At 46.4% G+C, this 26,368-nt stretch overlaps 1 protein-coding gene across 1 annotated transcript in view; it reads left to right on the top strand.

Annotated features, from left to right (window-relative positions):
• Positions 1–26,368, top strand: part of DYNC2H1 (dynein cytoplasmic 2 heavy chain 1) — a 217,617-nt gene that overhangs the window by 126,661 nt on the left and 64,588 nt on the right. Inside the window, exons 78-82 of the mRNA XM_054973537.1 lie at positions 7,334–7,444; positions 7,547–7,702; positions 8,249–8,324; positions 9,203–9,414; positions 10,249–10,353. Coding sequence (XP_054829512.1) covers positions 7,334–7,444; positions 7,547–7,702; positions 8,249–8,324; positions 9,203–9,414; positions 10,249–10,353 — 660 coding nt within the window. The remainder of the gene's footprint in view (positions 1–7,333; positions 7,445–7,546; positions 7,703–8,248; positions 8,325–9,202; positions 9,415–10,248; positions 10,354–26,368) is intronic.

The raw sequence follows: 26,368 nt of genomic DNA, 5'->3' as shown, positions 1-26,368 counted from the left end.
AGCCCCACGAATCATGTTTTCGCGAAGCACAAAACAGCCCAATTTGTCACGAAATTTGAGTTGTATTTCGATTCATGCCATGTCTAGTTGTAAGCAGCATCCTCTGCTTTCCTCAGGGCTGTCCTTGTCGCACATATTTGTAAGGTAGCAACATGGTCTTATGCTGATACATTTGTGAAGCATTATGCTATTAATGTCAGTGCAACTCAGGGTGTAGCAGTTGCAAGGGCCATTGTACAATCTTTGTTTTCCTAAAAGGGAATCAGAGAGTATGATGTGAACATACTGAGAACTGTGTAACGTTTGTTAATGGTATTTATAATAATCTGTATTAGAGTGATAGTTGTTGAGCGTGTTGTTCTTTAATGTTACATTATATTATTACTGATTGCTGCATCTTGACTCTTTCAGTTACCAACTTTTGAACTTACTATTAGTGTTGTGGTTTACAAATTTTAAATTTGTTACATTATACTTGCTGGTTGCAGTGTTGGTTATTGTTACTTTTGTCAGGGCTTGCCGCCGCTGCCGCTGGGCGTGGCATTGGGCGGTCTGCTCCTGACGTCATAGGGGGGCCAGGGATGCTGCAGGACCCTGCTCTGTGAAAGGAGGGGCAGTATACCTCACCCAGACTCCCTCTCAGTCCACTCGCTGGCCTGCTCAACCTGGCCTGCTTGCCCCCTGTGTCCTTCTTCATCCCCTCCTTCCAGAACTCTCCTCCAAACCTCCACTCTTGCATTGCACCGCTCTCACTCCACATTATCACTCCTTACTCACATCCACCACCACAGGGCTCTTCCCAGCCAGCTTTTATAGGGCTTCCTTCTACTGCCCCACCCCTCTTCCAGCCCAGTCTTGGGCTGCACCAAGCAGTTGCAGCTGGGGTAGCTGATCTGGCCCCACTGACCAGCACCAGCTGTGCCTTGTTCCCTGGCTGCCCAGCCTCCCTGCCTTGGCTGATTGCTGAAGGCCTGTCCAGCTGCAGTCCCCTGGCTAGCAGCTCGGCCTCCCTGGCTGAGCTGATGGCTGAAGGTGGGTCCAGCTGCGGCTCCTTGGCTGGTTGCCCAGGGCTTCCTGCAGAGTGCCTCCAATAGCCCCACCTGGAGTGGCTTGGCTTCTGGCAACTCCTGGGCCAGGCTACTATTTTCTAGCTGGGGCGTGGCTTTGGGCTGTTGGGGCTGCTGCTGCTTCTCCTCCTTAGGTAAGGTCTTTGGGTGGGTGACTGCTGGGCCCCCAATCCCTCTGCCCTTGCCCCCTTCTGCCTTGCTTAGTCCCCTTTCCTTCCCCAGGGGAGTGGGACTCGCTGGCTTCTCTCTGTCTCCCCCTGACTCCTGAGGCCCTGGGCCTTTGCCTCTTGCCCCTGGCGCCGGCAGGTTCTGGCTCCATTTGCCCGTGGGAGGGGATGACCTGCTGTCCCCAGGCTGCCCCCTCTGCTTGCCAGTCAGACCGGTTGACCTACTGCCTGCTGGCTGACCGGTTGACCTGCTGGCTGCTGGCTGCCCCCTCTGTTTGCCCGTCAGCCCGGTTGACCTGCTGTTCCCTCTTGTCAAGTCTGGGGGCTGGGGCTCAGACCCCGGACACACCTCCCCGCTTGGCTTTGAGTTGTGGGGGTCCGGTTCAGCCTTGAACATGCGGGACATGAAGTCCGCGTCCACATGCCGCGCCCCCTGGCGGTATTTGACGGTGAATTGGAAGGGTAGGAGGGAGAGGTACCACCGCAGCACCCTGGGGTTGTGCGCCTTCATGCGATGGAGCCACTGCAGGGGTGCATGGTCTGTCAGCAGTACAAAGGGGTTGTTGGCCAGGTAGTACTGCAGGGCCCCAACCGCCCACTTGACCGCTAGGGCCTCCCGCTCTACCGTGGCGTAGCGCTTCTCGGCGGGCTGGAGCTTCCGGCTTAGGAATAGAATTGGGACATCCACGCCATCCCGCTCCTGGGTCAGCACGGCCCCGAGGCCGGTGTCCGAGGCGTCCGTGGCCAGTGTGAAGGGCCGGTCAAAGTCTGGGTTCCATAGGGCAGTGGCATTGGAGAGGGCTGACCGCAGGTCCTTAAAAGCTGCCTCTAGTTCTGGGGTCCACCGGACTTGGTTGGGCAGCCCCTTCCTCAAGCTGTCTGTCAGGGGCGCCGCTCGGGAGGCAAAGTGGGGGATGAACCGCCCGTAATACCCCAGCAGTCCTAGGAATCGCCGAACCTGCTTCTTGGTCTTGGGCTGTGGGGCGTCGGCTATTGAGACCACCTTGTCCGGTGGTGGCCTGACTCGTCCTCCCCCGACCACAAAGCCCAGGTATTGGAGTTCCCGGAACCCCAGGTGGCTTTTCTTTGGGTTGGCCCGCAGTCCGGCCTGTTGAAGGGCTCTCAAGACTGACTCCAGGTGCTGGAGATGGGTGGGCCAGTCCGGGCTAAAGACAATGATGTCATCAATGTAGGCCATAGCGTATGCCCGGCACTTGCCCAGCACCTGGTCCACTAGTCGCTGGAACGTGGCTGCTGCACCATGGAGCCCGAAAGGCATTTTCTTAAATTGAAAAAGACCTTGGGGAGTGGCGAAGGCTGTTTTCTCCCGATCTTCAGGTCGCACGGGCACCTGCCAGTACCCCTTGGTTAAATCGAGAGCTGACAGGTAGCGAGCGGACCCCAGGTGATCCACCAGCACATCTGCTCGGGGCATGGGATAGGCGTCGAACTTGGCCACCTTATTCAGCTCTCGGTAATCGACGCAGAAGCGGGTGGTCCCGTCCGGCTTGGGCACCAAGACTATTGGACTCCTCCAGGCACTCTGTGAGGGCTCAATCACCCCCAGCTGGAGCATCTCGTCCGTCTCCTTTTCCACCGCCTCCCACCGCTTTCTAGGGATGGGTCGCCACGTAGCCCGAGCCGCCTGCCCTGGCTCGGTTGGGATGGCATGCTGTATCAGGCTGGTGCTACCTGGTCTGCGGGAGAAGACGCCTGGTACCCGGGCCCATAGAGCCTGTAGCTGGGCCCGCTGAGTTGGGTCGAGCTGGGGGTCCACCTTGGGCTCCTCGAATTCTGGGCCTTCTGTGGTCCACGGCAGCTCACTGGACGGGAGTTCCAGGGGGTCCTCCGCCAGCTGGCACTCCTCGCTGTCCCGCTCGTACCACCTCTTCAGCAGGTTCATGTGGAGCGTCTTCCTCTGGCGTCGACGAGGCCCACACTGGACCTCATAGGTGGTAGGTCCTAGTACCTTTGTCACCACATAGGGGCCTCGCCAGGGGTCCCCCTCCTCCCTGGGAAAAACTGTGCGGTGGACGAGGACCTTCTCCCCCAGCTGGAAGGTTCTCTGTCGCGTACCCCGGTCGTACGCGGCCTTCTGGTGTGTCTGGGCGTGGGCCAGCCGTCGGCCTGCTTCTGCTTGGAACTGCTGCACCTGCTCGCGGAGTTGGCTCACGTACTCCTGGACTGGGGGGGCTGGGGGGCTGGCTTGGGGGCCCCATTGCTCCACCAGGCAGGAGAGCATTCCTCGTGGCTTTCGCCCATACAGCAGTTCAAATGGGCTAAAGCCAGTGGAGGCCTGGGGGGTCTCTCGGAGGGCAAACATCAGGGGGTCGATATACAGGTCCCACTGGTGAGGTTTGTCATGCGTCATCTTTTTCAGGGCCTCCTTAACAGTCTGATTCAGGCGCTCTGCCAATCCATCTGTTTGGGGGTGGTAGGCAGAGGTGAACACCTGCCGGATCCCCAAGTTCTGACAGAGCTGACGCATGGCCTTTGCTCGGAAGGGCCCTCCCCGGTCTGTCAAGATTTCGCTGGGCAGCCCCACCATTGCGAACAGCTTGGACAACGCCCGGACCACCCCCGGGGTCTGCATAGTTTTCAAAGGAATGACCTCCGGGAAACGTGTGGCGTAGTCCACGATCACCAGGGCAAAACGGTAGCCCCGGGGTGTGCGTGGCAGTGGGCCGATAAAGTCCATCGCTATCCGCTGGAAGGGCACCCCCATCACTGGCAGCGGGGAAAGAGGGGCCTTTGGCGGGCGTCTCGCTGCCACCCTCTGGCAGGTGGGGCATGAGCGGCAGTATGCCTTCACGTCCGCATTCACCGAGGGCCAGAAGAAACGCTCGAGGATCTTCCTCAGGGTCTTGTGGTGCCCCAGGTGCCCGGCCCAAGCGTGCTCATGGGCGGTGCGGAGGACCTCCGGCCGATAGCCTGCTGGCACAAGTAGTTGGCGGACCTCTCCCTGGCCATTCGGGGCACGAGCTATGCGAACCCAAACCCCTCCTTGCTTCTCAATGCGAGGGAGCCGTTGGGACCTCCGTTCATCCCGCACCTGCTCCTCCTCACGAGCGGCTGTCTCTCGCAAGCGCTGCAAGGACTCATCTGCCCCTTGGGCATCACAGAATGGGCGATCTGCTGGGGGTCCAGCTGGGTCTTCAGTCTGTGGTTCTGCCCCTGGTCTGGTGGAGGGACCCTCTCCCGGGTCGTCGGCCTCCTCCACTTGCAGAGTGGTGGCAACTTGTGGGTCTGTCAATTCCCGTGCCGCCTCCCGCCGAGGCCTGGCGATCCCTGGGGCGTCTCTTCCCGATTTCTTCGCTGCCTGCTGGAGGAGCCTGAAGAACCCCGGGGCATCTCTTCCCAGCAGCATTGGCACGGGTAGGTGAGCTACCTGGGCAACTTCCATTTGGTGGCAGACCCCTAGGTACTCTACCGTGATTAGGGCCGTAGGGTACGGCTGGGTGCGGCCCATCACATCTGTCACCGGGATCCAGCGGTGCACTGGGGTGGCAGCTGGGAGGAGTTGGGGCCGAATTGCTGAGACTGCACTCCCGGAGTCCAACAGGGCTTGTAGGATCAGCTGGCCTATCCTCACGGTGGCGCATAGACTCAGCACCTGCTTGCCAGGTGGTGGGTTACTTTCCCAAGCCAACGCACATACCACTGGCGAGGAGGCTGTGGGTGTGCAGGCTTGCATCCGCTGCTCCACGGCCTGCATTAGCTCTGCCTGAGCTGTTTGGAAGGCCGCCTCCAACTTCCTCCACATCCTGTCCAAGCATTCCTCCAGCCACAGTCTGAGGTCTGCTGGGGCTACGGCATTGGGATGCATCCCTTCGACTGGCGCCTGCGTCGGAACGGCTTTCCCCGTACGGGCCACCAACTTGTCAGGGCTTGCCGCCGCTGCCGCTGGGCGTGGCATTGGGCGGTCTGCTCCTGACGTCATAGGGGGGCCAGGGATGCTGCAGGACCCTGCTCTGTGAAAGGAGGGGCGGTATACCTCACCCAGACTCCCTCTCAGTCCACTCGCTGGCCTGCTCAACCTGGCCTGCTTGCCCCCTGTGTCCTTCTTCATCCCCTCCTTCCAGAACTCTCCTCCAAACCTCCACTCTTGCATTGCACCGCTCTCACTCCACATTATCACTCCTTACTCACATCCACCACCACAGGGCTCTTCCCAGCCAGCTTTTATAGGGCTTCCTTCTACTGCCCCACCCCTCTTCCAGCCCAGTCTTGGGCTGCACCAAGCAGTTGCAGCTGGGGTAGCTGATCTGGCCCCACTGACCAGCACCAGCTGTGCCTTGTTCCCTGGCTGCCCAGCCTCCCTGCCTTGGCTGATTGCTGAAGGCCTGTCCAGCTGCAGTCCCCTGGCTAGCAGCTCGGCCTCCCTGGCTGAGCTGATGGCTGAAGGTGGGTCCAGCTGCGGCTCCTTGGCTGGTTGCCCAGGGCTTCCTGCAGAGTGCCTCCAATAGCCCCACCTGGAGTGGCTTGGCTTCTGGCAACTCCTGGGCCAGGCTACTATTTTCTAGCTGGGGCGTGGCTTTGGGCTGTTGGGGCTGCTGCTGCTTCTCCTCCTTAGGTAAGGTCTTTGGGTGGGTGACTGCTGGGCCCCCAATCCCTCTGCCCTTGCCCCCTTCTGCCTTGCTTAGTCCCCTTTCCTTCCCCAGGGGAGTGGGACTCGCTGGCTTCTCTCTGTCTCCCCCTGACTCCTGAGGCCCTGGGCCTTTGCCTCTTGCCCCTGGCGCCGGCAGGTTCTGGCTCCATTTGCCCGTGGGAGGGGATGACCTGCTGTCCCCAGGCTGCCCCCTCTGCTTGCCAGTCAGACCGGTTGACCTACTGCCTGCTGGCTGACCGGTTGACCTGCTGGCTGCTGGCTGCCCCCTCTGTTTGCCCGTCAGCCCGGTTGACCTGCTGTTCCCTCTTGTCAAGTCTGGGGGCTGGGGCTCAGACCCCGGACAACTTTATTAAAATTGAGTTGGAAATTCACCCCGCCTCATTGTGTGTAGCTTGGTACCGTCCCATGTGGGACTGCCCAGAAGAACAACGATGAAAACAGGGTTGTACATACCTGTAATAATTATTCATCGAGTTCTTCTGTGCAGGCACACATACCCTCCCTCCTACCCTGCTGTGAACTCTCTGGTTAAGTCCAATGGTGAGTCATGGCAGTTTAGGAGAACCGAGGGAAGGGGCCGTTGCTCTCCATTAACCCTTTTGAGCGGGAAACAGTTGCTATGTGGCCCGAGAGCAATGGCCCCTAGCGGGGCTCTAAAGAAGCATTAAAAAATTCTCTGTCAGTAGGCCTGCGCATGCACAGTCCCATGTGTGCCTGCACAGAAGAACTCGATGAACAATAGTTACAGGTATCTACAACTCTTTTTTTCCTGCCTACTACCAGCCTCTTGGCCAACATACCAGTCCCGAGCTTGGCTGTCATGCCCCTCATCCCAGGGCCTATTAAAGGGATTCCCCCCCACACACACACTTTTAGGATCATGCAGGGGAATCCAATTATTGCTCCAACTTAAATTAAGGTTGTGAGCTGGACTTCTTGCCATTGTTAACCCAATTTCCCTAATGTTTAGGAGTATCTACTTGTTTCAGTGCACATCCAGTAGCTACAATCTAAACTGGTATTTGCCTTGGATTGTGCTAAAGTTTTCACTCCCATAGAAAATAATGGAAACATTCCTGTATTTGAGGGGCTCTGATTTGTGCTCGATGTACACACACTTCTGAATTAACATCCCACTCCTCACACAGCTGTGTTGACAGAAATCCAGCTGAAGAAAATGTTGTTTGTAGTATACTATGTTTTCAGTTTGGGGTATGAACTGCATGCCACTCTTATATAATTTTGAGAGTGTTTTGCAGTGATATTTTCATCTTTTAAATAGCCTGTTGACATAGCAGCAAGTGCAAATGATTATGGAGGAGCAGAGCTAGTATTTCCACAAGTCTCTTTCAATGCATTAAAATATTCATTGTTGCCCAGGGTTTTCAGGTAGGAGGAGAACGGCATCAAAACGACTGTTGCTTTATGCTTTTATCTTTCTATGATAGCATATATGGAACACAACATAAATACATTTTTTTAAACAACAGGAATTGAACAATCTTCAGCCCCAACCTGGTTTTCGGCTTTGGCTGACTGCTGAAGTCCATCCCAGTTTTTCTCCCATTTTGCTGCAGTCAAGTCTGAAGATAACATATGAGGTAAGATCACTAACATATAATGAAGTGGTGTCCTTACAAAATAAAATGTTGTTTAAAACAATACATAGTATTCTTACAACAAGGCTGTATCTTCTCCCATAGGCACCTCCAGGCCTTAAAAAGAACTTAATGCGAACATATGAATCTTGGACTCCAGAGCAAATGAGCAAAAAGGACAATGTATCTCGAGCTCATGCTCTCTTTAGCCTGGCTTGGTTTCATGCTGCATGTCAAGAAAGAAGGAATTATATCCCTCAGGTAAGGATGAATATTCCTTGCCAGCATTTTTACTCTTGCTTTTCATATACTGTTATCCTTCATTTCATATTTATTCCCCTATATGCGTTGATTAAATTAATTGTATAAATTATACTAAGACTTCAGACCTGTGCAGAATTATGTTGGGATAAGCCCAAAGTAACCGAGTCAAATTTACTTCTGATTATACCAGGCATTATTTCTGCTGTGTAGGTCAAACTGTATAAAGAAGCAGGGGGTTTTTTTTAGAGCGTACAGTGCGCTTCTAAGCAGAGTTGCGTCCTTCTAAACCCACTGAAGTCAATGGGGTGGTTAGAAGGGTGTTCTGAGTTGTTCTGTTAATGATATACCATGTGCCCATGGCCCAGGCACTCACCATAGTAGCTTGGGTAAGTGTGGAATATCTTGTATTAAAAAGAATGTGTTGTAATAATTGATGCTACTTTGGGCTGGGGAGGAGGTTGGTTTGTAAGGAACTGACTTCAGACAATGCAGGCAAGTGTTTGATTTAGACTTAGGCCTTATCAGCTGTGTTTTCTTCTATAGGGCTGGACCAAATTTTATGAATTTTCTTTATCTGATCTCCGTGCAGGGTATGATATTATTGACAGACTCTTTGATGGTGAGTCATCATGTCCTCAAGGAAACTTGATTTCATAGTCTGACTTTGCTTTTCTGAAAATCATTTCACCTTGCATACTTGCACTCAGCAAGGAATAGGGAGTGAAGTGTTACATCAAAACATTGTAATGAAGTACAACCACCGTCTATCCATGAAATCATATGTTATACACATTCAAAAAGGCTTCCTCAGATGATATTTAAGATCATTTTTTTAAAAAGTCTATAAATACACATGCAGTTAGAAATGAGTGAAACCCTATATACAAGATCTTTATAAAAACATTACTGTTGATTATTAAAATCTGTATCTGTGCTAATAAAATCATTTCACAAACTCCAGGTATAAAAACTGATTATAGATTCATAAAGGACCCTTATCCAGAAAGATGTGCAGAAGAATAGGAATTAATTATTTAAAATATGCTTCTGTTCGTGTTTAACAGTTCACAATTTATAGCTTAGTTTCAGTGTAGCAGGTTTGATGGCTTTACCTTAATAGATATAGTTTAACTCATCTTTATTTTGATGGCTCTGAAGTGCATCTGAAATAACTCTAGAGGGAGGAAATTCCACGGCTGAAGAATTCCTCTTAGCATTCTCTTGCCGGTGTTATTTAACACATAGAGCTATGTATCCGTAGTAGTTTGAACATAAAGAAGGACATGGTATCTGAGGTACCTCAAGCCAAAGTATTTAAGCCTCCACAAGGAGCTCTAATGGAGGCAATGTCACAGTTAAATCAGAGCATTGGATCCTTCTACTACAAAACATGCAGTTTTTTCACTGCATTTAAGGTCGTTTTAATGATGAAATGTAATAATCTACAACCTAGCCATCATGACATACTTTACTAGCTTCATATTTAATAATTTTCAGGCCCAAAAGATTTTCAGTGGGAATTCGTGCATGGTTTATTGGAAAATGCTATATATGGAGGTCGTATAGATAATTACTTCGATATGCGAGTCCTTCGATCCTACCTGGAACAGTTTTTTAATTCCAGAGTCATTGCTGACTCAAATTTCCGGACCAAGAAGATGAGCAGATTTCCTTATTCCATCTCTCTCCCTAACTCCTGCAATATATTGGTGAGTGAGTTTCCCTTCTTATCAGGCATTCAAACCAAAATTAATTTTCTTTTGCTTTATTAAATTGGTAGATGATCATGCTTCTTGTTGCCTCATTGAAAGCCACCTTTGGTGCTGCTGAAGTGAGGCTTTGTTTTGTCTGCTGTCTTCTTCAAAGCTCCTTTCTCAGTCAGTGCTGAGAGGAGCTCAGAGGCCAGTCTTCTCAAAACGATATGAATAAGTCCACCAAACCGTCAAGCACAATAGTGGAGTTGCAGTCTTCTGTTGGACTCGTGGTTCTTTGGATCAGTACTAGAATCCAGGATCTGCCATATCTCATTGAAGTAATATCTCCAATTTTCCCCCCTTAGAAATGCTATTTTATTTTGCTCCACAAACAGCTCCCTATTCCTACTATTTTTAGTATTAACATACTATGCAATGTAACTCTTGGCATGTATACTAAAGTGTAAGCGCTGAATTCAGCAAGGCTTCCTCCTATATAAGTGTACATAGAATTGCAGCCCTAGCTATGTTATTATTAGATATCTTATTATTAAGGCTTCTAATTATTTTCCTAGTTTCAATTTATTTTCCACTTTAAAGATAAAAGGTTCTTTTGGTTCAAGGTCACTTGAGATTTATTAAAAGTCGCCATTTCTAGAAGCATATTTAAAATTATTTCTTTATTGGTATATTTAGAATTCAGTTTGCTAAGACTGTGTTAATTAAAAGATTTTGATCTAGATCTGAAATCTGTTTTGAAAGTTCTGTGTTTTTACCCTTCTTTCACTGAACTGCTGTTGCTCAGGGATTTTTGAAATATATTTCTTATTAATCTTCCTTTCTGCATAGGATTACCGTCAAGTTATTGAAAGCCTTCCAGAAGATGATAAACCTGATTTCTTCGGCCTGCCTGCCAACATTGCACGCTCATCTCAACGAATGATTAGTTCCCTAGTAAGCTTTGATTTTTTTTTCTTTTTGCTGATTATTATTAAAATGTGAGTGGTCACTTGCTGAAGAGACTACATCTATTTATTATTTATTTTACTTTATATTTTTAAAAAGCAGTCTTCCAAATGTGATTGTACAGGTTTGATCTGTCATTGTGAGCAGTTGTTGTTCGTTTTCTTTTGGACAGAGACAGAGAAAAGAATTTGTTAGGACAGACAGTGCAATCCTAAGAAGAGTTACTCCAGTCTAAGCCCATTGATTTCAGTGAGCTGAGACGGGAGTAACTCTCCTTAGAACTGCACTGAGAAAAACAGTTGGAAGGTGGCGAAGCTCAGATGAGGTGGTGATAGATGTGGAAAGATTCTCTTCAGCCTCTATTGTCTAGACCATGCTGGCACTAGCGCTGTGAAGAAGGGTTAGGTTGTTTCTGCAGACATCAAAAGAGATGTTTCCACCACCTGCAGGAAGAGAAATACATCTCTGACGTGTGGTTGTGGAAATTCACTCTGCTGTAGACTTGGGAATGTTTGGATTTTCCAGTGTGACAAAGAGGTTCCTGTTGACAGAACCTGAGTTCATCGTCGTTCTTCTGTGCCTCCACACATGGGACTGTGCAGGCGCAGGCCAGCCACCGGAACATTCTTCACTGCTTTCTTGAGTTCCAAAGGGGCCATTGCTCACGGGCCTATACCAACCATTTCCTGCCCAAATGGTCACATACACCAACGGCGAGCAACAGCCCCTTCCCTCAGTTCTCTTCTTGCCGCCACTAGGAGAAGGACGTCTGCTTCATAGCTCCGTGTTTGAATCCTGTCTGACTTGATTTTGGTTGTGACTTGGACTGTTTACTGGACTAACACTTCTTGCTGATTCGGACTTTGTTTTGGACTTGGTGTGTATTGATCTGGTTTGTTTGACGACGCGTATCCTCATATCCCTCAATGATGGCTTCTAAGGCCCTCTTTAAGCATTGTACTCAGTGCCAGACAAAGATGACCCATGTTGATGGTCATGATCTCTGTTTGATCTGCCTCGGGGAGGGCCATAATGTGCCTGTGTGTAAGATTTGCCAGAACTTCACTCTGAAGACGAGGCACTAGAAGGCTCAATGATTGAGGGCATCGTAATGGCAAAAGGTGCTCGATTGAGATGAAGTGCCTAAGCCCCCTTCTGTGACAGGAAAGACGCCATTGTCAGCCCCAAAGGTGGGACACGGTTCTGGTTTGGTTGACCGACGCTCTAGAGCAGGTTCCGTGATGTCATTGAGATCGATCCCGAGATCCAATCCGACAGGAAAGTCAACTCCTAAGTCAGATCCAAAGGGGAAGATGACTCCAAGGTCAGATATGACAGGGAAGAAGTCGAGCTCAGAGGTATTTGGATCCGAGAGCCAGTTCGGAACCGCCTCCGAAGAAGCCAAAGAAGTCGAAACATCGGTCGGCTTCATGCTCTAAGCGTCATTCTCGGTCTCCGCAGCCTGAGTCTAATGATGAGGTGGTGTTGGTTTCACCACGTATGCCATCACCCCATTTGGGTTCCCCGGATTGTTCAGTTTCTGAAGGTGAAGTGCCGGATCTGGTTATTGACCATCCAGCTAAAACAAGTGCCATCGTCACTGGAGGAGGGCATTCTCCGGTTCCGGAACTGGGTTCGACTGAGCATCATCGGATCCGAGAACACTCTCGAGGCAGCCATCACCCGCGTCTTCCCTTCGAAGTCGACATCATTCGTTGGATAAGGAGGGCTCAGGTTTGAGGCATTCACTTTCCGTACAGCACCATCATGCCTGCTGCATTACAGCTCCGTATCATTGCCAGTGGAAGGGAGCGCCCTCGGGTTATGAGCCATTGGATCCGAGGCCCTCAGCATCGAGGGAGCATGGGTGGTTGCCTCCACCTTTTCCAGAAGAGGTGCTATTAACTCCTGCTTCTGAGGTTGAGGAGATTGATGCAGAGTACTCTGAATTGGGGTCCAAGTCACCATCAAATCCTTCACCAGATGAGAACATGGGACCTAGTTCGAGTTCTCCTTTTGAAGGTCTACATATATACTCAGAACAGATGACCCGTATGGCGAAGGCACTGGATATCGACATGTCATCTGTCGTCCCTAAGATTAAGGACAAGTTGCTTTGCCATATTTATGGTAATTCTCCAGCAACAGTGGGTTTTCCAATGTTAGAAGGCCTGGAGGAGATAGTGGAAAAGGTTTGGAAGGTGCCCTCCAAATGTATTACATAAACCAACAAGGTGGTACTGCATCACTGACCCTGCAAGGAAGCCATGCTCGTCTGGCAAGGGGCGATTCTGAACGGTGTAACAATTCAGGTTATACACATAGCAGGATCCAGCAATGCCTGCCACCTCCCAGCTGATAGTTTAAAGGGACCTTTCCTGCCGCTTGCAAGTAGCAGTGCCCTTTAAACACCCCACAACCCCCAGCCCCAGCCCGAACCCCCAACCCCCACTTACCTTGGCTCTGCTGCTCTGGCCTTCTCCACCTCCCTGTGGGCCTGTGCGGTGGTGGTGGAGGCCAAAAAGGCCCTTTCTGCCCCTCAAATGGCCGCCACAGGGACCACAGTGACCATTTGAGGGTCAGGAAGGGCCTCCTCCACCTCGTTCACTGATGGCTGGAGGGAGGGGGGAGAGCTTAAAGGATAGAAGGCTCTGTGCACTGTTCTCGAACGGTGCGGAGAGCTTTCTACCCTTTAAGCTCTCCTCCTTTCCAGCTGGCTGGAGGGTCGAGGGAAGAGCTTAAAGGGTAGAAGGCACTGCATGCCATTTGTGGACGGCACAGAGAGCCTTTTACCCTTTACGTTCTCCCCCTTTCCAGCTGGCTGGAGGGATGGGGGGAGAGCTTAAAGGGTAGAAGGCTCCGTGCACTGTTCGCGAACAGCGCAGAGAGCTTTCTATTCTTTAAGCTCTCCCCCTTTCCAGCTGGCTGGAGGGTCGAGGGAAGAGCTTAAAGGGTAGAAGGCTCCGTGCACTGTTCGCGAACAGCGCAGAGAGCTTTCTACTCTTTAAGCTCTCCCCCTTTCCAGCTGGCTGGAGGGTCGAGGGAAGAGCTTAAAGGGTAGAAGGCACTGCACGACATTTGTGGACGGCACAGAGAGCCTTTTACCCTTTACGTTCTCCCCCTTTCCAGCTGGCTGGAGGGATGGGAGGAGAGCTTAAAGGGTAGAAGGCTCCGTGCACTGTTCGCGAACAGCGCAGAGAGCTTTCTATTCTTTAAGCTCTCCCCCTTTCCAGCTGGCTGGAGGGTCGAGGGAAGAGCTTAAAGGGTAGAAGGCTCCGTGCACTGTTCGCGAACAGCGCAGAGAGCTTTCTATTCTTTAAGCTCTCCCCCTTTCCAGCTGGCTGGAGGGTCGAGGGAAGAGCTTAAAGGGTAGAAGGCTCCGTGCAGTGTTCGCGAACAGCGCAGAGAGCTTTCTACTCTTTAAGCTCTCCCCCTTTCCAGCTGGCTGGAGGGTCGAGGGAAGAGCTTAAAGGGTAGAAGGCGCTGCACGCCATTTGTGGACGGCACGGAGAGCCTTTTACCCTTTAAGTTCTCCCCCTTTCCAGCTGGATGGAGGTACAGGGGAAGAGCTTAAAGGATAGAAGGCTCCTGGCTAGTTGCAAACGATGCGGGAGCCTTCTGCCCTTTAAACTCTCCCCCTTTCAAGCCGGCTGGAAGGAGGGAGGGAGAGCTTAAAGGGTAGAAGGCTCCCTGTGCCGTTTGCAAATGGCGCGGGGAGTGTTTTTCCCTTCAGACTCCCCCCCTCCAGCATGCCCAGAAGGCGGGCCAGCTGAAGTTTAAAGGGCCCCGAAGCTTCCCCAAGCAACCTGAATTGCTTCAGGAAGCTTTGATTCAGCTGTTCTGAATCAGGGCCAGATTCAGAAAAACTGAATCTTTACAGATAGGGTCCTATTCAGGCATTTTTTCCAAATCAGAAACCTGAAGCGCACACCCCTAATTTTAATTAATTTACCTTGCATGGAATAGCTGTATGCTTTTGTTTGTGAATGGGAATGTGCACTAGAAAAAATTCAGTTAATTTGGTAATACTGAACTGGGAAAGAAAATGGGTATTCCCCAAATACGGAATTTATTCTCCATTTCGATTTAGTAATGCAGATCAAATTAGGTAAAATTCAGCCATTGTTTCCTATGGGAAACTCAATTTGGAAATTTCTGGTAACCGGGGGTGGTGGTGAGAATTTTGGACTAAATTTCACCAGTTTTGCAGGGGGCCTACTCATAACTGTCCTCTAACTATCCCCCAAGTTTCATGAAGATGGAACTTGGGGGGGGGGGCATTTTATGGTCTCCAAAGAAGGTGCCCCCAGCCAACTCTAATCTCCATTATTCTCTTTGGTTAAAACTATACAGCCTATCCAGGAGGTTTAGGTGGAATTTTGAAAGCAAAATCCACTGAATTAGCCGCGGACCTACTCCTAACTATCCTCTAACGAACCCTCAGGTTTTGTGAAGATTGGGCACTGGGGGGCCATTTTATACCCCCCTGAAAGTATCCCCAGCAACCTCCAAACTCCATTATTCCTCATGAGGAAAACCTACAACTTGCCTATCTTAAAAACACTTTTTAAAAATTTACACTTCACAACTCTCTCAGAATACTCAAACAGTACACCCAAACACCACTAGGTTAAGTTAACAAACTGAACCAAGTACCTCAACAAACACCGCCCCCCCCAGAAGTAGAACAACCAACAACAATTGAACACCTAACCAAACCAAACTTCTATGCCAATAGAAAACAGAACCCAGCAAAAAACACCAACCAAACTTTTGTAAAGAAAGCCCAACAACTGGGGAAAACAGCTCCCCAGAAGAACAAGCAGCAAAATGAACAGTAAATATAACCAACTAAAAGCCAGAAATCAAAGCCCCCCCTACACAAACGCCAAACCAAAGCCACATACATAGCAAACAAAGTAATTTTTAAAATGCAAACTAATAAAAAACCCTTTCCCTTCCCCTCTACCTTTATTCCTCCCCAGACACCAGGCCAACCTCCTCCCCGCAAATAGCGAAAAAAACCCAGTGAATCTACAACTCTCAAACCAGGCAGCAACCAGGAATCCTCTTTACTCACTGAGCAGCAGGATCCAGTCGCAGTCCAAAGCAGGCCAAGAGAGGAAGCCAGCAGCAAGCAAGCAGTGGCTGATTCCACACACGTTGGATAATGCACTTTCAATGCACTTTAGCAATCGTTTGGAAGTGGATTTTTTGTTTCACACACAAAAAATTCAGTTCCAAATGATCTCTAAAGAGGATTGGAAGTGCATTATCCAACATGTGCAGAATCAGCCAGTCTCTCTCAATCTCCAGGCCAGAGCAAAATGGAGGCTGGCTGAGGCAAGCCTCCTTATTTAACTCCTTGCAACAGTTTTAAAAAGTTACTCTCCTTCTTGAGAATCCCATTGTCCAGAGAACAAGAGCTGCTGCAAGGACTGGCCAGTTACACTCCTCCCCCCTTCCTTTTTCTCCTGCCCCTTCTGCCTTTGACTCCCTCCCCCTCCCTTCTCCCCCCTCCCATCTGGTAAGAAATGGCAGGAAGCAGTGTTTCTTTGCTGTTCCTTAGAATTGGTCCCTGTGGTTCAATTTGCTGAAAACTTGGAGGGTCTTTAGTAGATAGGCAGGACTAGGATTCCTGCAATTTTGGTGTAGTGTTCTTGAAAAATAGCTCCTCTAACACCCCCCCCCCCGAAAGATCCTCCCATAGGAAATAATGGAGCTGAATATATTTGGAATGCTGAACAAAACCCGAATGTGAATACTCTACTGGTGTTTTTGGACCCGGATATTGGGAGTACTGAATATATAGTATTCCCGATATCCAATTCCAAAAGAGAGAAACAGAGTACACTACTAGCTGTATCCACTCTTATTTTCCTGCTTGTGCCCTGACATCAGATGAGGGGGCTCTTCGATGGGAAACTGCATCGTCACAGATGCATCTGGTGGGAATCTGTGCAAGTGCCTTCACAACTGCAGCCCCAAACTTTGGGACTCTCTCCTTGACGTGTTGCTCTAATTGAAGACTTCCTGGAGAAAGCTGAAAATATATTTATTAGAGAAGGCCTTTGAGAATGATGGAGAGTCACCTATTTGACTCTCCATCATATGCCAAATAGGTGCTGGAAGTGTAACTTTCGTATGTGGTGGTCCTGTAAAGAGGTGCATAGATAGTGGATAATGGTACAAAAACTAATACAAACTATTCTGCAGATATCAATTCCGCTCAAACGAGAAACTTTTTTTATTAAACTGTATGCTGGACATGAGCAAGGAGAAAAAACATTTGATAATTCATGTGGTAACGGCAGCTAGAATTTTACTAGCGTCTTACTGGAAACAACAAAGAATTCCACAGCAAGAAGAGCTAATAGAGAAAATAATGGAAACCGCAGAAATAGACAAATTAACTTCATTAATGAAAGGGCAAATGGAAGAAGACTTTTCCGCACCATGGGAGCCCTTTTACAAATGGATGATAAACCAATACAATGACTAAATGTAATGTAATATTAAGGGTACTAATACATGATATAATGAAACTCACACTTAAAGATGTAGTAGGATGAAATATAGGTGAAGAACTAGATAATGGATCTAGGCAAGCATAATGATAACTGTCTCATGTTTCCTTACGTATCTGTGAAAAACAATAAAAATATCTATTAAAAAAAGAGAGAATGATAGAGAGTCTTCTCCCTGGGTTTTAGCTGTATTGGTTTTATGATTTGCCTGTTCTGAACGTATCTGTTTTACTGGTCTTAATTGTTAGAGTTTCTTGTGTATTATGTTGTTTTTATTTATGAGGTGCTTTGAGGAGGCATTAGGTCCAGAAAGGCAGCATATACATCAACAATATTCCCAAACAGTTCAAATATTTTTCAAAGCATAGTTAAAATCATTAGAGAAATTCTGGATTACACACTATTACTTAATCTAGGCAAATGATTACTTGGATATTTTAAACTAGTAATAGGAGACAACAGGGAACTAATTAACTGTGAATTTCATTAGCTCTAGGATTAAAATTTCTTATAAATCCCATAGTAATGAACCATAGCTGGATTAAGGGAGTTTGGCAAATGGTAGGTATAATAAAAATGACACATTTTATAAACATAAATATGGCATATAGAGAGCTACAATGGTACCCTTTTATTCGCTCTATCAACCCATTTAACAGGTTGCAGTTTCTCTCTCTGAATAATTATGATGAGTCCTACTCTCTGCTGCTTTCCTGATGTAAAACACAGTCACCTTTCTAAGATGCATCAGAAACTATTTAAAAAGCCCTTCCTTTATCAGGAGATCCAGTCCTGTCCTTGACTTTATTTCAGACTGTGATTATGTACTTACGGAGTGTAGGCAAATCAGATGTTGATAGATTTAAGTGGTTGCTTGCTATTGATATATGTTTGCTGATTTCTAAACATTTCATTCAAAATAAAGACATGACGGGAATGGACCTTTCCGTGATGTTGTTGCTCTGTACTGACTTTCTCATCTTTTGTGGTTTTCACTTAATTGTCTTTCTAGCTGTTTGCATAGAATTTGTGTACGTTTGTTTCCCTAGTGGAAATCAGTGCTGGAGCAGCACCAGTCTCCTTTGATGCAAAAGACAAAGATGTGCTGCAGCACAGTGCAGCATACTGCAGAGTCAAGGGATCCCTTCTGAAACTTTACTGCATCATGAGTGCTTTTATGAGCTGAAAGCTGTAGTCACTCGAGAGGAAAGCAAGCTTCAGAACAAATGTTTATCAGAGTATCCTGCCTAAGCAATATTAGTGGCATTCTTCAAATCTGTGTCTTTAATATTTGATAGATTTTGACAGCAAGAGCACAATCCAGACTGTTTATGGTTCCAAACAGTGTGTAAATTCTTTAAAATTTAGAAATGAATTCCTTAGAGGTACCACCCAGACACTCTGGTGCTATGCTGAACAGAGGTGTGCGTGTAAAGATCTGACCACATAGAGCATTTTTTCTCCCTTGCTTGAGACTACAGAAATGAACGGGGGAAAATCATATCCAAAAAATCATTTGCTAGTAGATAGTGTAAACAATATTTTGCACTAATGCTTGAGTACTATCTGTCTAATGAGATGTTAGCATCTGTTGAGTATGAAAGCTCTACAGAAGTATGTAAAGATAGAAGCTGTGGTATGTTCTCTTGTTTATATTGGAGAACCATTCAGGTTCCTTGTTTCTCTAATGAAATCATCTGTTTAAATTGAATCATATGCAGTTCCCTTTTATTGATGAAAGCTGTCACAAGATTGCTATTTCAAGCAATTCCTCTGTTACCCAAAGGGAAGGTCTCCTTGTGAGTTGTGGGGAATTAGCAGCAAGGAGACGGTAACAGGGATCTCTACCAATATATACAAGGATTGTCCCAGCTAGAGAACTTCTTTCAATAACCAGACAGATATTTCAACAAAAGGGAGTTTTATTAAGAGTTTCTAGGATCAACAGCACACAACACACACACACAACATGTGTTCAGGGCTAACAAGGAAGGAGAGTAAAAGTTGGTTGATACTTACCATCCAGATGTCCAGAAGAGAGAAGGAGCGATGAGTGGCCTGTGCTTCAAGGCGGAAGGGCTTGAACAGAGGTTCAAGGGTGGATGCTGGATCCAAAGCATGCACACAGTTCAGGGAAGAGGGGCAGTCTATTTTCTACCATGGATCCTACCCAGGGTCAAGATTGTATCTTCTGCCCCAAAAACAAAGGCTTCAGTGGTTGTTCCCAGATGGGACAAAGGATTGAGAAGTTGTCTCCAGAGCGAGACAAAAAGCTGGTGAACTGTCTCCAAAGTGGGACAGTAAGCCAGTAAACCATCTTCAGGGTGTAACAATGAACTAGGAAGGTTTGATTATGTCTTCCCGGGAGGAACTAAAGTTATCAATTATGACTGATGATCTGCAAAGTGAATGGGAGAGGCTATCAGTTCTCGGAATCGCTTAAGAATAAAGTGGTTAAGGTGTGATCAATAGGGTGTGTTGCATTGATTAATTCAAGAACTCCTTAGTGCATCTCCAGGGCATGGGAGGGGGTGAGCTGGCCTCGCCTGTCATCCCGATGTTTGCACATTCCATCTCCCAGCCAGGATCTGGCTTCCAAGTGTCTGCCTGCTTGGGCAGCAGCTTCCATGTTTTCTGCCTGCTTGGGCAGTAGTTTTTATTTATTTATTTATTCAATTTATATACCGCCCATCCCCAGGGGCTCTGGGCGGTGAACAGTTAAAATCGATAAAAACAAGAACTAAAATCAATATACAAATAATAAAACAAATTAACAAAGTGCAGTGGTGGGGAGAACCCTCCCCCACCCCAAAGGTGGGAGGCCGACATGGCACCACCCCCTTCAATCACCGAATGCCTGGCGGAACAGCTCTGTCTTACAGGCCCGGCAGAATGATAATATGTCCCGCTGGGCCCGGGTTTCCATTGACAGAGCGTTCCACCAGGCTGGGGCCAGGACTGAAAAGGCCCTGACCCTGGTTGAAGCGAGGCGGGCTTCCTTAGGGCCGGGGACCACAAGTAAATATTCATTTGCTGATCGAAGCGATCTCCGGGGAACGTACAGGTCCCGAAGATATGCTGGTCCCAACCCACTCAGGGCTTTAAAGGTAAGAACCAACACTTTGAACCTGATTCGGAATTCAACCGGAAGCCAGTGCAGCTGGCGCAGGACAGGTGTGATGTGTGACTGGTAAGGTATACCAGTCAGGACCCGTGCCACCGCATTCTGGACCAGCTGTAGTTTCCGGATCAGGCCCAGGGGTAGCCCAGCATAGTTTTAGTGCTTGAAGCACATTCAGAGAAAGGACTTATCACATAGCCATAATCGTAAGCCTTCTAATATTATGGGGGCGGGTCTGACCATTAAAAACCATCATATTTCAAGGGTAGTCAACACGTCAATAGATGATGTTCATTATGTCATTTCCTGTCAACTATGTGTGAACACTGGAGAATAACTCATCTGAGAGTTTTATACCTGCTTAACAGACTGTATGTCAAAAATATGTACATTCATTTGGTATTGTTTGCAATAGCTCTTGAAAAAAGATGGAATTTCTGTACCACGTTATGGAGATCCTTTTAAAAAATCAATAAGGTCACTGCCCCCTTTTGATGTACTTTTGGATTTCCTGGCTACAGTTTGGATGATATTCTCATGTTCATCTTTCTAAGCATGTAGGCACTGTGAAATGGTGTGGTGTTCCTTCCTGCATTCTTTTTCTGTGTCAGAGGCCACATTAGTGTGTGCATAGGTAACCCAGTGCATATGAGCCCAGATGCATCATTTTATCTGTGATACTGATTATGCTATTCAGATCTACACATGCTGGATTTTTTGCATATGTGCTTGTTCAAATGTTACACTCAATTTCCAGTCACTTTTGAGGCTTGATAGCTATGCTGAGTGAGTAGGGAGGGAAGGGCATGATTTTGTTTCCTCATCATGCATTGAGAGGGCATCATCCAAACCAAGCCTACGGCTCTGAGCTTTTTATAACTACAGCAAGACAAATGGATGTGCTGAGCTGGTTCATCCACATGACCCTCTTTTTAGTTTTTAAAGCTCTTTTGCTTTTGCTTGTTTATAGCAACCTATGGTTATCTGCAAACAAAGATTGACTAACTGACTGTATTACTAATAAAATGTAGTATATGCCCTTTTCAAAGGAACAAATGGCACATAGTTTTGAAATTTGATTATATTCATATTCATAGCTGGCGAATGAACAGATTTCCCCAGGACATAGAGGTTCACTCTCAGTTTGCTTAAGTTAAAATTGCATAAGCTAGCATGTCTGCTGTGATTTGTATTCAAGCTTTTAAGACCTAATTCCCTTGGAAAAATATGCTGATGCAGTTCCTTGACATAGTATAAAGCCTTCACATTTTACTTCTGATACTTAGTAAAAACCTCATCTTGCAAATCACCACCATAAATTATAATTTGGACATGAACAAGACTAGAATTCATAGTTTAGAAGCACCCCAAAATAATCTATATCCTTATAATGTTCAGTGCCTTCATAAAGTACATGATGGTATTATAGATGGGAATCTTTATTACTACATCACACTAACAGACCTTTGGTCTGGTTGTGTACTGTTTGGCCAAGTAAATAAGTGATTTAAAATGCCAAAAAAGATTTGGTTAAAGCAGTGATAAATGCTATGCCACTTAATTCTCTGTACTGGAATCCACAATACTTATTTCTTTGCAGTTATATCGAAATAACTTTATCTTGATTTTTTAAAAGATTGTGAAAGTTGGATTTCAAAAACAAATATAGCATACTTAAATACTTAGCTATATACACACATTAAATTTATACATCGACTGTTCCTCCTCTCACATGTCAAATTACAAGTCACAGAAAAGACCAGTGTTAAGGTTGAACTAAGCATACTTTCCATGAACGTCCACAGAAAGTAGTTTACTTCCAAGTAAACATGCTGCAGATTATGGGCCTGATCCACACCGTTATGTGGCCTGATCCACACCATCTCTTCTGTTTAGGCAGCAGCAGTGCCCACCCTGTGGCTCTCCATGCATAACGGGGCTGCAGTGAAGGAGAGAGGGTCAGCAGGAAGGAAGTTCTCTCATTCTTAAGTGAGGAGGATACAGAGGAGAACTGTGTCTTGTTCTGCATTTTTCAGTAGCATATGTTGCTTCCCTAGCTTAATAATAATTGCAGCATCATTGTCTTCCTAGTCCATGTTTATAAGAGATACATAAAACTCTGCAAATAATTGTTAGGTACTAGGGGCCTTGAATGGCTTGATTCTGAGAGAAAGAATCAGACTTCTCATACCAGTTTGCCAGAAGGATGCTTTAAGTCTGTTACTTGCTGCTAGTATAACTGTCCAGAAGGAGGCACTAGAGTCTGAAGTTGAGTTGATTCAGCCATTTGTCAGGTAACACAACAGGCTGATACGTTTTCACCCTGCTCTTCAAGTTCCCACAGTCTGTATGGTGCTTTATGCTAAGCACTTCACCTCCACATAAAAGATTGAGATATTACCTGTCTATGGTCTTTGCCGGCATATTTGCCTATTTGATATTTGCTGCTTTGCCTCGTCATATGGGTTTGCAATCCTGCTACAAAATACTGACTGCTTTCTAGATTTTCCCTTGACTATATTTTCATATTGCCTTTCCTGACATAGGTCCTGAAGGAGGGTTAATATTGCTTGTTGTATTTCCATTCTCCTCTGTAAGTATAGATCCCCAATACAGCTCTGATGTTGAATTTGTGACACTGCAGATGTGACTTTATACACCCAAGTCTTAACATGTATTTATATGTGTATACAAATTACCCACAACACGATAAAACAACCCCTTCCACAGAATAATAAGTAGCAAATATAAAGCCAGAAATCAAAGCCTCCCTCTAAACAAAAGCCCAACCAAAGCACATCACACAGACAGCAAATAACAACAACAACTATGCTTATATACCACTCTTGTAGACAGATTAGTGTCCCACCCAGAGTAGTGAACAAGTTAGTGTTATTCTTATCCCCACGATACAGCTGGGGAGCTGGAGCTGAGAGGAGTGGCTGACCCGAGGCCACCTACTGAGCTCATGGTAGTAGTGGGATTTAAACAGTCAAGTACTGATTCGCAGCCAAACCACTTAACCACTGTGCTACAGCCACTCTCTAAAAGTGCAGGTTTTAAAATGCAAACTAAAAAACCCTTTTCCCTCTCCCCTCCACCTACCAGGCCAAACCCCTTCCTCCAAAGAGAGAAAAACCCCAGTGAGTCTAATGACTCTCACACCAGTCTCCTAGGTGCAGAGCTAGCTTCAGGTGCAGGATCCAAGCAGTGGCAAAGCAGGCCAGCCAGAGTCCCAGCCCAGACCACAGAGAGAGAGAGAGAGAGAGAGAGGCAGCCAGCATGCAGCAAGCCAGGTAATGCCTCTCATTCTTCGGGCCAGAGCAAAATGGAGGCTAACTGAGGCAAGCTCCCTAATTTAACTCCTTGCAGCAGTTTTAAAAAGGCACTCTCCTTCTTGAGAATCCCATTGGCCAGAGAAGGAGAGCTGCCGAAGGATTGGCCACTCCCCCCCCCCAAACAACCCTGGTTTTAAAAGGTGGGAAGCAGTGTTTCTTTGCTGTTCCTTAGCAAAAGAACAGCACTACTGTGCTTCCCAAATTTTACCAAATAAATTCAGTAAACTTAAATTTTGTATTAACTAATTTATTCAGGAATACATATTTAAGTTTGGTAATACCAGACCTGAATTGCACACCCCTACTCACCACCATTACTACCACTTTCAGATTTTGGATTTTAAGCTTTTTTAAATTGGGATCCGTCTTTTTGTGTTTGTTGCCTTCAAAGCCATCATTTTAAAAAATATTATCCATTTTTGTAGGTGTGTCCCTCACTGATGATATTGCAAGGAAGCTCGTACATCTAAAATTGGGGAGGCAGGGGAGGTAACAAGTAACACACAGCCTTGTTTCTGCAGAAAAAACATCTGCACTGTTACCAGGTGGTTAGAGTGTTGGAGTTGAGATCTTGGGTTCAGATCCCCATTTAGCAATAAATTATCTGTAATTTACCTTGAACTATTAAATCTTACTCTTCCTTACTCTAAGGATAATTGCCTTAATATGAGCTCCCAGGGAGGGTCAGTATGAGAAATGAATGCAGTAAAGAAATAATGCACTGTACTGTCCAATATTGCTCAGGTATCAAACTACAATAAAAGCCTTGCTAAAAAGTATCCATGGAATATGGGGGTTGCCAGTTTACTAAAATATCACTTTGCAAAGCTTTTACATGACAGCAAGCAGGCAGCAGATTCAAGGGGGCAGCAGCAGCCGTAGCCTAAGACCCACACCAGCTCAGCCCTGCTTCTGAAGGCCAGTAAGATCAGCTGGGCAGAGACAAAAAGGCAATAGTATTAGGTGGGCAGCGGCCATGCCCAGAACCTAGCCAGGACCTGCTGCCCACTCAAACACGTCTTGTTCATCATTTCTGTCTTCTTACCAGGCTGGTTCTACTGGCCAGTAGCAGCAGTGCCAAGCACATGATGGAGTAGTAGATTGCAGATCCTGGCCATGCCAGTTAACCAAGCTGTCTGGTTAATTGAGTGCTGGTTGATTTATTTAAACATTTCTATCCCATCCTCAGACTCAAAGCAGTTTTTAAAAGCTTTTAGTGCATTCACTGTTTTATAGATGATGATTTCAAGGTTTTTTTTTAAAGATGGTGGTTTTAGGAAGACTAAAACGAAAGCCATTATTAAGGGAAAATATTTTGGAAAAGGCAGGGAAAAAATAACTAGCAATCCAATCCCTGAACCAGACCACCCAGTCAGCTTTCAGCAGCAGGCACTCACACTTGCCCAGAAATTTTATCCCCCTCACCTGAGCTTCCATGGGCAGCCATGCTTTCCAATACATAATTTACATTGTGGGTATGATGTCCAGAGTTATTTACTTGATATTAATTCACGGTAAATAACATAATTATAAATGTGGAACTAATAGGTATTCTTCAAGATGCCTTTTGAAATTTGAATGAGAAGAGAGATAATTTCAAACACAGTTGATAGAAACTAAAGAAGCGTGTGTGTGTGTGTGTGTATGCGAATCTGTGTGCATGTGTAAAAATACAGTAACTAATTCTGGTAGATGGCAGTAGAGTACTTGTGTTGTTTTTAATGATGTGTAGGTAAAAGGGGGATTATTGTGTAGTTTTATATGGACAAATAAAAAGTACAGGTTTTACACTTTAAAAGTTCTGCAAGGGGGCTTTTAAGAAAAGTCTCCTTTGGAAGTGTTACAAAATGCAATTTTATCATCTAGCTGAATATAATATGTGGTAGTAGTGTTTCTTTGCTTTGTTAGAACAAACTCTGTGTTGAGTAGATATGCATAAATAAACAGTTCCTCATTTCAGTTATATCGAGTACTGAATTTCATTGCAAATAAAACGGATTAATGCTGGGTATGAAATTACATAGTTTCTGAAATGTGAAGCATTTTTAAATAGTGCAGTACATGTATTTTCAGTGATACAATTCTTGCATAAAACTTTGTTTTACAGAAGTTTTGTTGTGCCTCCTTTCCCTCTGTGAAAAATTGCTATACTGGCTTATAGAGCAGCTAGCAACAGTAATTATTCCCATGAAAGTTAGAGCATCATTAGCTGATTCCTGGCAGCAGCCATACAGTTTTGGCATAGTAGAGAATTGCAGGGCCATCAAGAGTGAGACAAAATTCTGGGGGCCCAGAGCATCCCAAATAGTAGACCCATGAAGCCAAGCAACTCAATGAAATTTGTTTTCATATGAGAACCAGTGTGGTGCAATGGTTAGAGTTTTGGACCTCGGACACCATTGTTCAAATTCCTGCCCTGCCATTGAAGCTTGCTCGGTGGCTTTAAGCTAGTTACAGACCAGCCTAACCTACCTCACAGGGTTGTTGTCAGGATGCTGTGGAGGAAAAGAGAATGTCGTCACTTGTAAGCCCCTTTGGGTCCCCATTGGAGAGACAGAGTATAAATGAGGTAAATGAATAAACAGGATGGTTTGGGTTTGATCTGGGTGGTATGAATGGGTACAGAGAGAATATGACTGTGATTACTTCTCAGCAGCCCCGGAAGACTGAGCCATACTTATGTGTATCTTGAAAATATTAATGGCACAACTGGATACAGTTAGTTTATATTTTAGTAATATTTATTAATTGGAAGTATGTCCCTGAAACGTCACAATATAACATTTTTCTAAATAAGTAACTTTATTCTGACAGTACTTATGAGTGTGCTTGTCTCTGTTCCTACATGTGGATCTGTTTAGCTTTTTAAGTTGGAGTCATTTTCAACTATATGTCAGGAAACATCCCTGTAGAATCAGTCTCTCAATATGTTCACTCTCAGTATGTCAAAATAGATAAATGAGAAACAAGAAGAGAACTTGGAACTATAAAAATCCTGGAATGAAAAGAAAGCTCCG

The sequence above is a fragment of the Eublepharis macularius genome, chromosome 3, assembly GCF_028583425.1.
Source record: "Eublepharis macularius isolate TG4126 chromosome 3, MPM_Emac_v1.0, whole genome shotgun sequence".
In the NCBI taxonomy this organism is placed as follows: Eukaryota; Metazoa; Chordata; class Lepidosauria; order Squamata; family Eublepharidae; genus Eublepharis; species Eublepharis macularius.
Note: the sequence above shows the minus strand (reverse complement) of the source record. Positions and strands in the feature narration are given on the sequence as shown.